General features: G+C 41.8%; 1 protein-coding gene across 1 annotated transcript in view; it reads left to right on the forward strand.

The window, feature by feature from the left end:
• The window catches only part of LOC311304835 (uncharacterized protein), a 30,761-nt gene extending 29,926 nt beyond the window's left edge, over positions 1–835 (forward strand). The window contains exon 10 of the mRNA XM_084432148.1: positions 14–835. Within this exon, the coding sequence (XP_084288274.1) occupies positions 14–636 (623 nt within the window). The 3' untranslated portion in view covers positions 637–835. The remainder of the gene's footprint in view (positions 1–13) is intronic.
• Positions 836–14,417: the final 13,582 nt, after the last annotated feature.

Raw genomic sequence — 14,417 nt, forward strand, 5'->3', positions numbered from 1 at the left:
TTCTTGTGTTCAGGGGTCTGTGATCTCACACTGGATCCAAACACAGCACACACTCGACTCATTCTGTCTGATGAGAACAGGACAGTGAAGCGTGTGGAAGAGCGTCAGGCGTATCCTGAACATCCAGAGAGATTTGATGATATTTCTCAGGTTGTGTGTGGAGAGAGTCTGACTGGATGCTGTTACCGGGAGGCTGAATGGAGTGGAGGTGCTGATATATCAGTGACATATAAAGGAATCAGCAGGAAAGGAGAGAGTAAAGACAGTGAGTTTGGATACAATAATAAATCCTGGAGTCTGATCTGCTCTGATAACAGATTCTCTGTCTGTCACAATAATAACAGAACTGTTACTCCTGACGTCTCTTCATCCCGTAAGAGAGCAGGAGTGTATGTGGACGTGTCGGCCGGCACTCTGTCCTTCTACACCGTCTCTGACACACACACACACACACTCACACACTTACACACACTCAACATCACATTCACTGAACCCCTCTGTGCTGGTTTTAGACTTCATGATAATTACTCCTCAGTGTCTCTGTGTCAGATTAAACAACACACACACACACACACACACACACACACACACACACACACACACACACACACACACACTTGTAAATCCTCTTTCTAATGTCCACATGCACACAGAATCATCAAATCTCACATAATTACAGTTTCATTCATTTTTAATTCATGTTTTTCATTATTGTGGAACTTATGCTGTAAAATAATTGTTGTTGTCGTAAATGTTTTTTCTATGTTATTATTATTGTGTGTTATGTGCTGCTGTGACATTAATCTACATTAATAAAGGTGATCAAATCAAGTCTAAAGATGATTTTGAGTCGTATAGATTGTACAGTAATATTAGTGACGTTGACGAGTTTATTCTCGATGTTTTCTTGTGTTATTTATGAACAGACGTACACATTCACACAGGCGTCACAGTAATGACAGTGTTGTTCATATTTTACACACACTACAAGTGTCCATAGATTAAAGAACCAGTAACTCACATTATTATAATAACATTAAGAAAGTTTTAGTAATGTTTAAGTCACAGTAATGACAGGCCAATGCGATGCGCATCTCGATGCATAGCCAACGATACGATACATTAAAGATGCATATAAGCAGCTACTGATGCGATGCAATATGATTCACTACTGTTACGATGCGGTGCGATCCGATTTCGATTCGATTCAGTGTAATACGATGCAATGGAGAAAATTATGCAATTCAATATGGTATAGATAGTTAACTTTTATTTCTTTTGTTCAGACATACAGCAAATCATAAAGTAGCTTAAGTGCCTCTGACTTTTAACGCATGGCTATTTCACAAACAAAAGATTAAATAAAAACAGACATTCTTTTCCTGTCCTGACTCCAGTTACACATTTAACAGCTCACACATTTAACAGGGAAACAATTTAAGGATGTTTAGGGATAAACAATGAAAAACTATTATCGGCAGTCACAGGCTGCTGTAAACCAGATGAACTCAAATGTCCTACTTTAAGGTGTTTCTTCAGGGACATCAGTTGATCTACATGATCAGGATGAAGCAAACTGTGCTGTGCAGTAACTGTGTCTCCAGCTGTGCTAAACACTCTTTCAGAGGAGACACCTGTAGCTGGGATGGAGAGCTCGCTCTGTGCCAATGCTGAAAGCAGTGGAAGATTGTGTTTTCCAGCACTGCAGCACGTCACCACTCAGACCTAAAGAATCCCTCTCTCTGTACTTTACAATGTCCTCCTTAGCTCTCTCCCTTGTGTTCTTTGTCGTCTGTGGTCTCGCAGTGTGGAAATCTCCAAACATCTGGTCCAAGGCCGTTTTCTTCTTGGGAGGAACATCATCTAGCAGCAGAACAGAAGAGAAGAGGGGATTTTTAGTTGTGTTGAAAAATGATATCAATCAATACTATACTACAAAATATGTGACATACAGTACTAGACCATAATAACACATGCCTTTATTTAAATCAACATACAGTAGCTTTATAACTCTTACAACAGTTCCTAAACTTCCTATCAGAACATAGCAAACCTGTCTCTTCCTCTCTGTGGGGCTCCACCTGTGTTAGCTGCCTGGTCCTCATTCATTGTGGCAATCATTATTATAAACCAGAGACTAGCTGTTCAATTTCCTTAAACTAGACATCATTTAAGACACAAATAAATAAAAGAGAGAGAGAGAGTGCGAGTATATTCTTACCTGTTCACCCATCTTCACCACCTCTGCTGTTAGCTTCATGAATATCATGTCCTTGGTGTCACTGTCATCCAGGAAAGCCAGGTCTCTGAAGCGTGGATCAAGGGCTGAGGCACAGTGGAGAAGGTCTTGGAGATATGTGTAGCGGATTGGGGAGATCATTGAGACTGTGGGTTTGTTCCTCACTGAGGAGTGTGGTTGCCACTTTCAGAGGAGAACGACCTTTTGGATTATTGTCATGTCTTCCTCTGTCAGGCTGGCCATGCATTCTCCCCTCTTCATCTTCTCTGACAGCAGGGTGTTCAACACAGCAGGGCTGCTCCCAAGAACGCTCCAACATGTCCAGTGAACTGCTCCATCTTGTGGAAACATCATGGATGAGCTTGTGGTTTGGCAGGTGTAACTGGGCCTGCATTTCACGTAGAACTTCAGTTGCTTTTGGGCTTCTGAGAAAAAACGTAACCACCTTCCTCACTTTCTGCTAAAGCTCTGACGCCCTGTCCAGTTTGAGGGATTTTGGCGAGGCCAGATTAAGTGTGTGTGTGATGCATCGCACATGAGGGTCCATCTCTGCACCAACTCCGGCCAGCATCATGTTTTCTGCATTATCCATGACCAACGCTGTGTTCTTGTCTTTGATGATCCACTCGCGGCAAACGTTCTGCAGTATAACTGCTAGATTATTCCCTGTGTGAGCCTCATTGAACACTCGAGTCTGTAGAATGTGGTTTTGCAAAACCCAATCATCATCAATATAGTGTGCTGTGAGTTACATATGACTCTGTGCATGAGACGTCCAGCCATCAACCATAATTTCAACTCTTTGGGCATTGTTTAATGACGGCTATCTCTCGTCTAACTTTGTCATACGGGCTTCCGGTTTTGCCATGTAGTGGAGAGACGCGTGGTGTTAGTTCTCTGACTTAAATTTCATATTTATTCCTCTTAACACTACATTTGGGGCTTTTTCGCTCTTTTCGTGCTACTGTTGGTCTTGGTTAACGCTATCTGTTCCTGATGAGTAAAGGTACGCGAGCTGGTGGGAAAATCAACCCTCAAACCAAGGCGCCTAATTCTGGACAGGAAAGCGGCAAGATGTCGGACTACGCCTCAAACCCGCTAACGACTGACTCACTGGTGAGCGAACTTGATAAACTAACGAGAAACACGACTGGTGAACTCACAGCGCTGCTGAATTCGCCGTTGGAGTCCATTCACTCATCCATTGCTTCTATTGGATCTACCTTGGCGACTCAAGCGACTACCATCACTGATATGGAGACTAGCTTATCCGACCACAGCCACAGGATAACACATCTCGAACATGAGGTCTCTACTCTTCAGTCGAAGTTGGTGTTGGTGACGGAGGAGAATTTCACTTTAAGAGCTAATGTGAAAGATCTCGTTTCGCGGTCCAAATGGCAGAATATTCGTGTGGTTGGTCTTCCGGAGGATATTGAGGGAAAGGACGTCAGGCAGTTTATGACAGATTTATTCACCGAGGTCGCCGGAGACGCTCTTGCCTCCCCACCGGAGCTTGATCGAGCCCATCGTAGCTTAAGGCCCAAACCCCGCCAAGGTCAACATCCCCGTCCGATTAGTGAGATTTCATCGCTACATAGAGAAGGAGGCTGTGCTCAAATGGGCGAGATTGTCAAAAGAAATTACATTCAAGGGACACAGAATCAAATTCTATGAGGACTTCTTCGTTTCGGTGGCTAATAGGAGAGCTTTGTTCAACAACATCAAGGGCCTGTTATATAAACGCGGTGTTCGTTTTGGCATGATTTACCCGGCCAGACTTTGTGTGTCATTCAACAATACGGAGTACTATTTCGACTCTCCTGAAGCTGCAGAAAATAAGGAAAGAGTAAGGAAAAAAGGGGGAAGAGTTCAGTGTTTGACAGTCATAGATTGTCACAGTGTCTGGTTTATGTTCTTTGGGTCACCACTAGATGTCCTCCTTCCTCACGGTGTCCAGCACACTCTTGAACTACATTCCCCATGATTCTTGTCTTTACATTGCACTCAGCTGTCCCTTATCACTGATCATTGCACTCAGCCTGTTTCCCATTATCATTGTCATTCCCTGTGTATAAATTGAATTACATTGAATTGGCTCTATCACTCTCTCTCCTCTCTCCACCTATAGCTGGTGTGTGGTGAGCGCACTGGCGCCGTTGTACTGTGGCTGCCGTCGCATCATCCAAGTGGATGCTGCACACTGGTGGTGGTTGAGGAGAGATCCCTGATATGATTGTAAAGCGCTTTGGGTGTACACTAGTACATATGAAAGCGCTATATAAATGCCTCATTCTATTCTATTCTATTCTAAATACCCTGCCTGTTTAGTGTTTGTTACGGAGTCCTTGTTGTATTTCACGCCACTTCTGTGTCCGTTTCCTGCCTGTTCCTGTTTGTGTCTTGTTTTGGATTGCCTTATCGGATTTTGACCCATGCCTGGACTTGACCATTGCTTTTGGATTACCCTTAATAAATCTCATACTGCTATTGGATCTTCCTTTGTTTCATTAAGTGTGGATCGTGACATAGATAGTCTTTAAATATTCTTCCTCGTCAGTTTTACAGCCACTAGCTTCGCTGTGTGTACTCGCTTTGCACATTTGCTGAACTGCACACTGTCTACTCTTTATCAGCAGTGAATTGTCTTATTAGTGTTAAATTGTTTGTTTGTTGGAGTCAACTCCACTACACAATCGGTTGTGATAATTTTTTTCTGGCCACTCGCCATGTCTAAGTGGATGAGTATCAGAAGGGTTTTTCTTTTTCTATTTTTGCACATATTTGTGTTTTTGTTCTCTATGTTCTGGGTATGTTCGGGGGTTCAGTTTGATGGAGGATTCTTTTGTCTTACTTGGTTTTTAATTTAGTCTCTAACACGTGTTTACCGGATTGAGCTTAAACATTTTTTTTTTTTTTTTTTTACCCAATTTAGATTATTATATTCTACATGGCAGTTCTATGAATAAGACTCTGTAAATTCTATGGGGGGAGGGGCTGGAAACAATATTAGAGTCATTACATGGAATGTACGTGTGTTGGGTGGCCAAATTAAATGCTCCAGAGTTTCTTTTCATGTAAAAACACTGTCCTCTGATATTATGTTTCTTCAGGAGACACATTTGCATACAGGTGATAAACATCAGACTGCGTAAACAATGGGTTGGTCAAGTATTTCACTCTAGTTTTAATAGCAAATCCAGAGGTACTGCAATTCTGATACATAAAAGAGTCATGTTTCTAGCAGAGCAAGTACTTTCAGATCCTGAAGGACGCTTTGTAATTGTCAGTGGTTTTCTTTTTCAAACTCCAGTAGTGTTAGTAAAGGTATATGCCCCAAATTGGGACAACCCTACTTTTATGTCTATGCTTTTCTCAAAAATCCCAAATCTTAACACTCATTTATCACAATATTTACACAATATTTATCTGGTGGATTCACCTCTTATATTCTGCTCCCTCTGCAAACTAATGCTGATAGTTCATCATCCTTTCCCCTCTCCCATGGGACACGGCAAGGTTGCCCTCTGTCTCCTCTGCTCTTTGCTTTAGCTATTGAGCCACTTTCTATCGCCTTAAAAGCATCTTCATCTATACGCGGGATCCACAAGGGAGGCACAGAACATCGTATTTCTCTTTATGCTGAAGACTTCTTGTATGTACATGATTCAGTCGGCTGCGCCAACGAGATTACCGTATGCACTTGCTCGACACCTTTGGCTCTTTTTCAGGTTACAAATTAAACTTTACCATAAGTGAATGTTTCCCCATGAACAACGCGGCTAAGAACATTTCTAAAAGCACCCTAGCTTTTAATTTTTCTCCTTCAGGGAGATCAGTTTCGATATTTAGGTGTAAACATTTCACACTCTTTCAGTTCTCTCCTTAAAGGGGTCATATAATGGTACATGCACTTTTACAAGTTGATTGCACTGAAATGTCTGTTGGCAGTGCCTGTACACAACCATCCTATCATGATAAAAATCCATCCAGTGGTTTTGTTTTAATCTCCTTATATGTTTGACCATCTCTGAAATCAAGCCGTTCGATATTGTGACGTCATAAGATCGTACGCCCCTCCCGCTATTGTGATTGACAGCCGTGTTTCAACACAAGACCCGCCCTGAGCAAGCTGTGACAGCCGTCGTCATAGTAGTCCGCCATTGTTGATATGCTGGAGTAGAATGGCGTCTAAGCGATTGTGGTGTTCTGTTCTTAGATGTAATAAGGAACACAGCAGTCATTTGGATGTTCCTAAATCCGAGCCGTTGAAGAAGCAGTGGCTGAGTTTTGTTTTTGAAGCGATATGCCCAAAGGATTGACGCGGGGATTCCCTCACGGGGATTCCCCATGATCGTCTGTGCTTTCATGTTTGCGCGAATCATTTCACACCAGACAGCTTCACAAACGAGAAAAAACGGATCGGTACCAACGTGTTCCTGCTGAACCTCCAGAAGATGTGAGTGTAATGATTTATTAACCTTTATATTAGTATTTATATTAATCTTTGCGAAATTTGCAAACCTTGCTGCAGGCTTCACGATGAATGCGTCTAAGGTTTACACTCAGGGTACTTTACGGCATGTTTTCTATGTACGACGTTCTCAATATAATTCATAATCCCACGTTTATAACGAATAACACGTGGTTATTGTGTTATATACGGTCAGAGAATGTCTAATACGGTGTACCCACAGAACAGAGGGGCGGGGTGAGCAAAGCTCATTATCATTTAAAGACACATGCACTGAAACGGCGTGCTGAAAACAGAGCTGTTTTTGACCAGGTAAAATTAGTGTTTTCTTACAATACTAATGAGAATTTTTAATTAAAGTATATTACAAACTTTTAATTTAGACCCTAAAGAATCATATTAGCTTGTACAAAAATGGCATTATATGACCCCTTTAAGAATAACTTTACGAATTTGGTTCTACAAATTAAACTTGACTTAAAACGATGGAACAGCCTTCCCCTATCTCTTGTAGGGAGAGTGGAGACCATTAAAATTAATGTTTTGCCACGTCTTTTATTTCTCTTCCAGTCTTTCCGTCTTCTTCTACCTAAATATTTTTTTTAAATGTCTAGATAAAATGATATCCTTATTTATCTGGGCTGGTAAGATTCCTAAAGTGAATAAAACTATTCTGCAACGAAACAAACGTAATGGAGGTCTAGCTCTGCCAAATTTTCTTTTTTATTACTGGTTTTATTTCTAAGATTTTCTTGTGGTGTAATGCGCCGGAGGTCAACTGGTGAACTCTAGAAGCTGCTACTTGTCTTTCTTCTTCCCTTTCTGCAATTGTCTTTGCTCCTTTGTCTCTGCGTCCCTCTAGTTATACTAGAAAACCCATTGTGCTGTCGACTTTAAAAATCTGGAAACAAAGAGTCACTATCTGTCTTAAAGCTGCCGTCGGCAACATTTTTTTTATCAAATTTAATGAAATTGACACTATAATCCGACAGAACAACATAAATAAGGTGGTTTTAGAAAAAAACCTGAGCTTCTAACTCCACCTGGAGCGTGTTATTTTGTTTTGCAAAAATCCACCGTCCCGGATCATCAGGTCCAGTCAGCGCAGGGGGGTGTGAGATCTGACTGTCAATCACAGGTCGTGTCATATTTGATAAGTCGTGCACGTGCACACGCCACTCCCTCGCGCAGACGTGCACGTTACAATATCATATGCACACGACACGCCTGAAGTTCGCCTGAAGATTGTACGAAGCGTGATGGCAGAGAGAAAATCTAATAATAAGCTTCCAATTCCTCGGTTATTGCTATCTATGGATAGATTAGCCAGGGCAGCCTACCTCCGAGTCCATGGTGTTGATCGATGCTGAAGAGACGGACGCGTTCACAGAAAATCAGGTACACACGCACTGACGATGGGCGGGTGTTCGTTGGTAGTGGGGGAGGGGCATGAGAGTTGTAAACATTAAAAAATTTGGCTAAGTCCACTCAATCTGCCAGACTTGCCGATGGCAGCTTTAAGTCCTATTTGCAATAATCACTTGTTTCTACCACCAGCTATTGATCATACTTTTAAAAGATGGAAAGATAAGGGGATGGCCTGTTTTTCAGATCTTTTTATGATAATTCTTTTGCTACATCCACCAACCTTATTTCCAAATTTAACTTGCATACTACAGGCTTATATTCAGGTATTTTCAACTCCGCAATTTTGTTAAGACTAACTTCCCTAGTTTCCCTCAATTACCAGAAAAATCTCTGGTTGAGAACTTATTGTCAGCCCCTACAGGTGGTAGTCGTATATCCTCTGTCTACATCATGTTACTGTCATCTAGTACTTCCTCTCTCTCCTGCCTGATGATGACTTGGGAGAATGAGCTGCAAATCAAGTTATCAGAAGAGCTGTGGTCTGAGGCCCTTGCTAGAGTTAACTCTACTTCTGTATGTGCTCGGCTAAGTCTCGTTCAGCTAAAAGTCTTTCATCGAATGCATCTGACCAAAGCTAGACTTCATAAATTGTTCCCAGAAACAGAGGACTCCTGTACCAGATGCTCCTTCTCTCCCGCTGATCACACCCATACATTCTTTAACTGCCCAAAACTGGCCTCATTTTGGGCTTCTTTTTTTGACTTCATGTCTGGGACTCTGCACGGTTCTCTATCTCCATGTCCTCTGCTATGCTTTGGGTATATGTTTGTATGTACAGTGGGGAGAATAAGTATTTGATACACTGCCGATTTTGCAGGTTTTCCCACTTACAAAGCATGTAGAAGTCTGTAATTTTTTATCATAGGTACAAACTTCAACTGTGAGTGACAGAAAATGCAAAAAATCACATTGTATGATTTTTAAGTAATTAATTTGCATTTTATTATTATTATTATTATTATTATTTGTATAATCGCTTGTAGACCCTGCCGATATTTTTTAATCCTGGGTGGGGGAGGGGTTTGGAGTGGTGGTTACGCCATCTTGGATCATGATCCAAGATGGCGCCGCACTATGGCGACTCGGTTTTGCTCTCTGTTTGTTTGGTCTATTTGTTGTTTTGTTTGTTTATGAAATCTTGCGACGGTCTCATTAAATGTGACAGAGCCGAACTCATCCACATTCGGGACAACTTGCCGGTTTCACAGTCATTTGTGCCGGATCCATTCTCTGGTTTCCCTTGGAAACACCCAAAACACCGGCTGAGGAAGAGAGGTAAGCGGGGAGGAGCATTGCTTCGGCTAAGATACCGGGGGCACAGGCTTGCCCTCCCGAGCCTCACTCTCTCCAACGTTCGCTCGTTATCAAACAAGAAGGACGAACTTACTGCCCTCATTTTTTCCCAACGGGATCTAAGAGACTGCTCTGCCATTTGCCTGACAGAAACTTGGTTGCACGAGTATATCCCTGACTCTGCGTTACAACTGGATGGCTTCACCTTTCATCGGGCAGATCGCACCAGCGAATCCCTTAAGCAGCGCGGCGGCGGTGTTTGTATTTATATTAACCAAAACTGGTGTGTGTATACTAGGGCTTGCATAGACTAGTCGAGTAGTCGATAGATCGACTACTTCAACCACTAGTCGACGCTGTCGGAAACAATCGACTACTCGAGCGTCCATTAACCATAAATTAATTAAAAATGGCGAACGTCACCAACAGACACCACGCATCAGATGTGTGGAAGAATTTCATCAAGGATGACAAAAATATTGTAATTTGGCCAACTCTGCAAGAGGCCGTTCACATATTGCTTCTAAAAAACGTGTGGAAAGCGCGCGCGGCCGTGCCGCTGTCTCCTACAAGCGCTTGCGCTCCCGTGGCGTCTGTCGTTGCTATGCAACCAAACTGCGCTCTACATGATGACGATGAAGAAGTATCATTCAGCAAAGGATTAATTTATTTCTAACCCTTGCATTAGCTTTACTACTAGATATATTTCTGGAGATGAGAAGGAAAAAACCGCCTGGACAAACTAGCGCACCACGTCCGTTGCTTTCATTCTGAGCGCGCTCGCCGCGCCAGTGGCGCCTCCAGAAATTTTTCATGGGGGTGGCCAGATGGGGCCACTTAAAATCTTGGGGTGGCACACCAAAACTATAAACCATAATTTCAGATTTTTTTTCTACTGTTGTAGTAAACCGGCCTGTAGAAAACTATCAGAAAGACTTAAGGAAACTCCTACTGATATACTATATGATGGTTTATTGTGTTATATTTAATGTTACTAATGATATAATATGCATAGACTAATAACAGTACAGTTAACATTTTGAGTTGCACAACAATTCTGTTTTATTTTGCAATTATACTTGGCATAAGGTGTACATTTATTGCAAACAAAACAGTTACTGGGGAAAAGCTGGCAGATACAAATATATTATATTTATATATTAATGTCAATAATTCAGAAGTGTATATAGCCTACACTACAAAGAAATAATATACAATTAAATTATGCTTATTTTAAATGTATTGAGCAGGCTAGGTATAAAAAATATAGGCTTTTTAATAATCTTTCAGTGCGCAAAACCATGATAATATGAAATGCTTCAAAACAGAGCGCACAAAGCGCGTATGCGCATCGCGGGTGCAGAATGATGTTCCAAAGCAACATGGAGTCACAGTGTTCAGCGCTGCGCTGAACAAGTGCGCATTTAAAAGTTCACGGGAAGCGATATTTTTTTTCCCAGGAGGGTAGGGGAAGACTCATTAATATTCATTAGGGAAGTCATCACTGATTGGTCTTTACCCCAGTGACGGGTAGGTTTAGGGGCGGGGTTGGGGTAGGTCATCACATAGACCCCAGTGACGGGTAGGTTTAGGGGCGGGGTTAGGGGTAGGGTAGGTCATCAGACCAATCAGTGATGACTTCCCTAATGAATATTAATGAGTCTTCCCCTACCATCCTGGGAAAAAAAATATCGCTCACGGCACAAAGCAAAGAAATGTCGAGCGCACAAATCCTAGTGTCTATCTGTCCAACAGTTTATTGATCATTTGTTTCACAGTTTAAAATTCCAGTTATTGTGCGTTTGATGCCGATTCATAGTCCTTGTGATGTGTGTGATCTAACAAGCACACGGAAGTTCTAACAAGCACACGGAAGTGAGTCGTTTAAAAACAGCAACAAACTCCAACAAAATAAAGTCATTTTATGCAAATCCACAACCTTTTATCTACAGATAATGCATTATAATGTGAATATATCATATTGGAGAGAGTTTTACCGTGCATCCAGCCGGAAGAGGCGCGCGCGCTGTTTGAATACTGAATGGAGAATGATTGACCGCCACAGAGGAGGGAAAACGAGTTTCCATAAACTTTAATGATGTAAATAGACTTCTGTCCCTCACATTAAGCTATGGAATGACTTCAGATGACTTTGTCACCCAAACTGACGCGGTAGTCTTCTTCGTCTTCTTTCTTAACTTCTTTTGAAATTGTTGACCGACGGGCACGCGCTGAGCTGTTGCTGTCTGAGCGCGCAACAGCGGCATTGACGGAGGGGCGGGGGCTATTTTTTTTTACAGTCTATGGGCGGGGGAGTACTGGCTACTGTGTGCGATCGAAGGTCTAGAGCGGCCTGCTTGCCTGGCTGTGCATTAGGGATGAAATGCATAACTGATGCTACTAAAATTTATACTGGCCAGCGGGGTGGCCAGTGGGGTGGCCAGGAGTCGGCCAAGGGTGGCCACGGCCACCCCTGGCCACCCCCTGGTGGCGCCATTGCTATACAGACTCCTCAAATACCAACTCAAATAGGCTATTAAAACAGCTAAAGCCACATACAGAGTGAAACTTGAAAATAAGCTCCAAGTCCATGACATTAAGGGTGTCTGGCAGGGTCTGCAGACAATTACCAACTATAAGATCAAGCATCACGTCTCAGACTGCGACCCCTCCCTCCCTGAGAAGCTAAATGATTTTTACTGCAGATTTGAGCCCAGAGTAACCCAGATTAATTCTCTGAGCCTTCCTCTAACGGGTATGGTCGATCACCCCCCCCCCCCTTTACAATCTCAGAGCACGATGTTAGGAGGCTGCTGCACCATCAAAATATCAGGAAAGCTGCGGGGCCTGATGATGGTATAACACCAGCTACGCTGAGAAACTGCGCAGACCAGCTTACTCCAATATTCACTTACATCTTTAACTGGTCTCTCTCCTCCTCAACTGTACCTATCTGTTTTAAATCAGCTATGGTTATTCCAGTGCCTAAGAAGAATAACATCACCTGCCTAAATGACTACAGGCCAATTGCGCTCACATCGACTGTAATGAAGGTATTTGAGTGCTTGGTCTGCAGAAATCTAGCGCATATCACACTGGATTGTCATCAGTTTGCCTATAGGGCAAATAGGGGTGTAGATGACGCAGTGTCATTGAGCGTTCATTTTATTCTCCAACATCTTGAGTCAAAAAATACATATGCTCGCATCCTGTTCCTTGATTTTTGTTCAGCCTTCAACACCATTATCCCTATGAGGCTATATAACTCTCTTTTAGAGATGGGTGTCGATGTTTTTCTCTGTCAATGGATTTTGAACTTTTTATCCTGTAGGAAACAATTTGTTAAAATTAATAATCATGTGTCATCAACGAGGACTCTTAATACCGGCGCCCCACAAGGATGTGTCCTGTCCCCACTTTTATTTTCACTTTACACTAATAATTGCACACCAATCAAACATCAGTCAAACTGTTAAAATTTGCAGACGATACCACCATTTTAGGCCTTATCTCCGATGGTGATGAGACTGACTATCGGGCAGAGGTTGAGAGGCTGGTGAAGTGGTGCGAGGCAAATAATTTAATCCTCAGTACAACTAAAACAAAAGAAATGATTGTAGATTATAGAAGGAAGACTGTTCAAAACCTTTCCCTCTCCATCAATGATAAGGTTGTTGAGAGGGTCCCGTCCTTCTATTTCTTGGGCACCACCATTCACCAGTCGCTCTCATGGGACCTGAACATCAGTCTCATTGTAAACAAAGCCCATCAGAGACTTTATTTCCTCCACCAGTTACGGAAATTTGGGGTAAGCCAGAAATGCATGACTCACTTCTACCGAGCCGCCATAGAAGGTGTGCTAACATTCTCTATCTGTCCTGGTATGGTAATGCTACCAGTCAAGGCAAGCAACAGCTTGAGAAATTAGTGAGCAGAGCATCTAAGATCATAGGCTGTAGTATGCCCTCCATAGCTTCACATTTCAACACTAGAATCATTAAGAAGGCAAGAAACATCACCATTGACTCCTCCCACCCAGCAAATTATTTATTTAATATTTTGCCATCTGGCCAGAGGTATAGAAGCATTACCAGTAGAACATCACGCTTTAGAGACAGTACCTATCCTCAGGCCATACGTCACCTAAACATGGTCTGAGGCTAGGATACCGAATGCTTTATATCAGTTTACTCCCAGAATGTTTTTATGAGGTTCTGTTTTCAAGCACCCTTTATCTGGTCATTCTGCTAACTCATCTCATGTGCAATTTGAGGCTTTTATGTCCGTGTATATTGTTGTTGTTGTGAAGTATGTGTGGAACATGTTGTAACGTCAGTATATTATGTCAATTAAGCTGTATGTGAGCATACCAAGACAAATTCCTATCAACTCAGTTGAAATGGCTTAATAAATTTGAATTGAATTTAATTTAATTGGGGGGTTGCTGTGTTTTTTATACGTAAATTCTGCCCTGTCGTACAACTAGGCATCTTTTCCAGTGACTTGACCAGTGTCCTCTCAATGGCCAGCAGAGCTATGTATAATTGTATAAATATAATAATATAATAAAGGTATAAATAATAATAAAGTATAATAATACTACCACTTATATATTTTTAATTATTTTAATAATTATTTTAATAATTATTACTAATAACAATATAAAAATAAATAAGTAATAATATAAAAAAGACATAAATGTATAATTGTGTGAAATGTATTATGAAAATTGGCTAGCAATTTCGATAAGCAAATACCAAGAAATAGGTAGCAGCAGTTTGTGTTTCGACTACACTTGAGAAGTCCGCGATGGGACTGAGCTCGAACAGCTTCAGCATCAGCGACTTTTTATTGGATGAAATCGATGTCAATCAAAAGGAGCAGATTTTGGGGCAACATTAGGGGTAAAGCACGTTGTTGCAGAACGTCTACCATTCAGAATATTTCCATGCGGTAAAATATCAAAAAATCCCAACATTAAAT

The sequence above is a fragment of the Rutilus rutilus genome (genome assembly GCF_951802725.1).
Source record: "Rutilus rutilus genome assembly, chromosome: 15".
NCBI lineage: Eukaryota > Metazoa > Chordata > Actinopteri > Cypriniformes > Leuciscidae > Rutilus > Rutilus rutilus.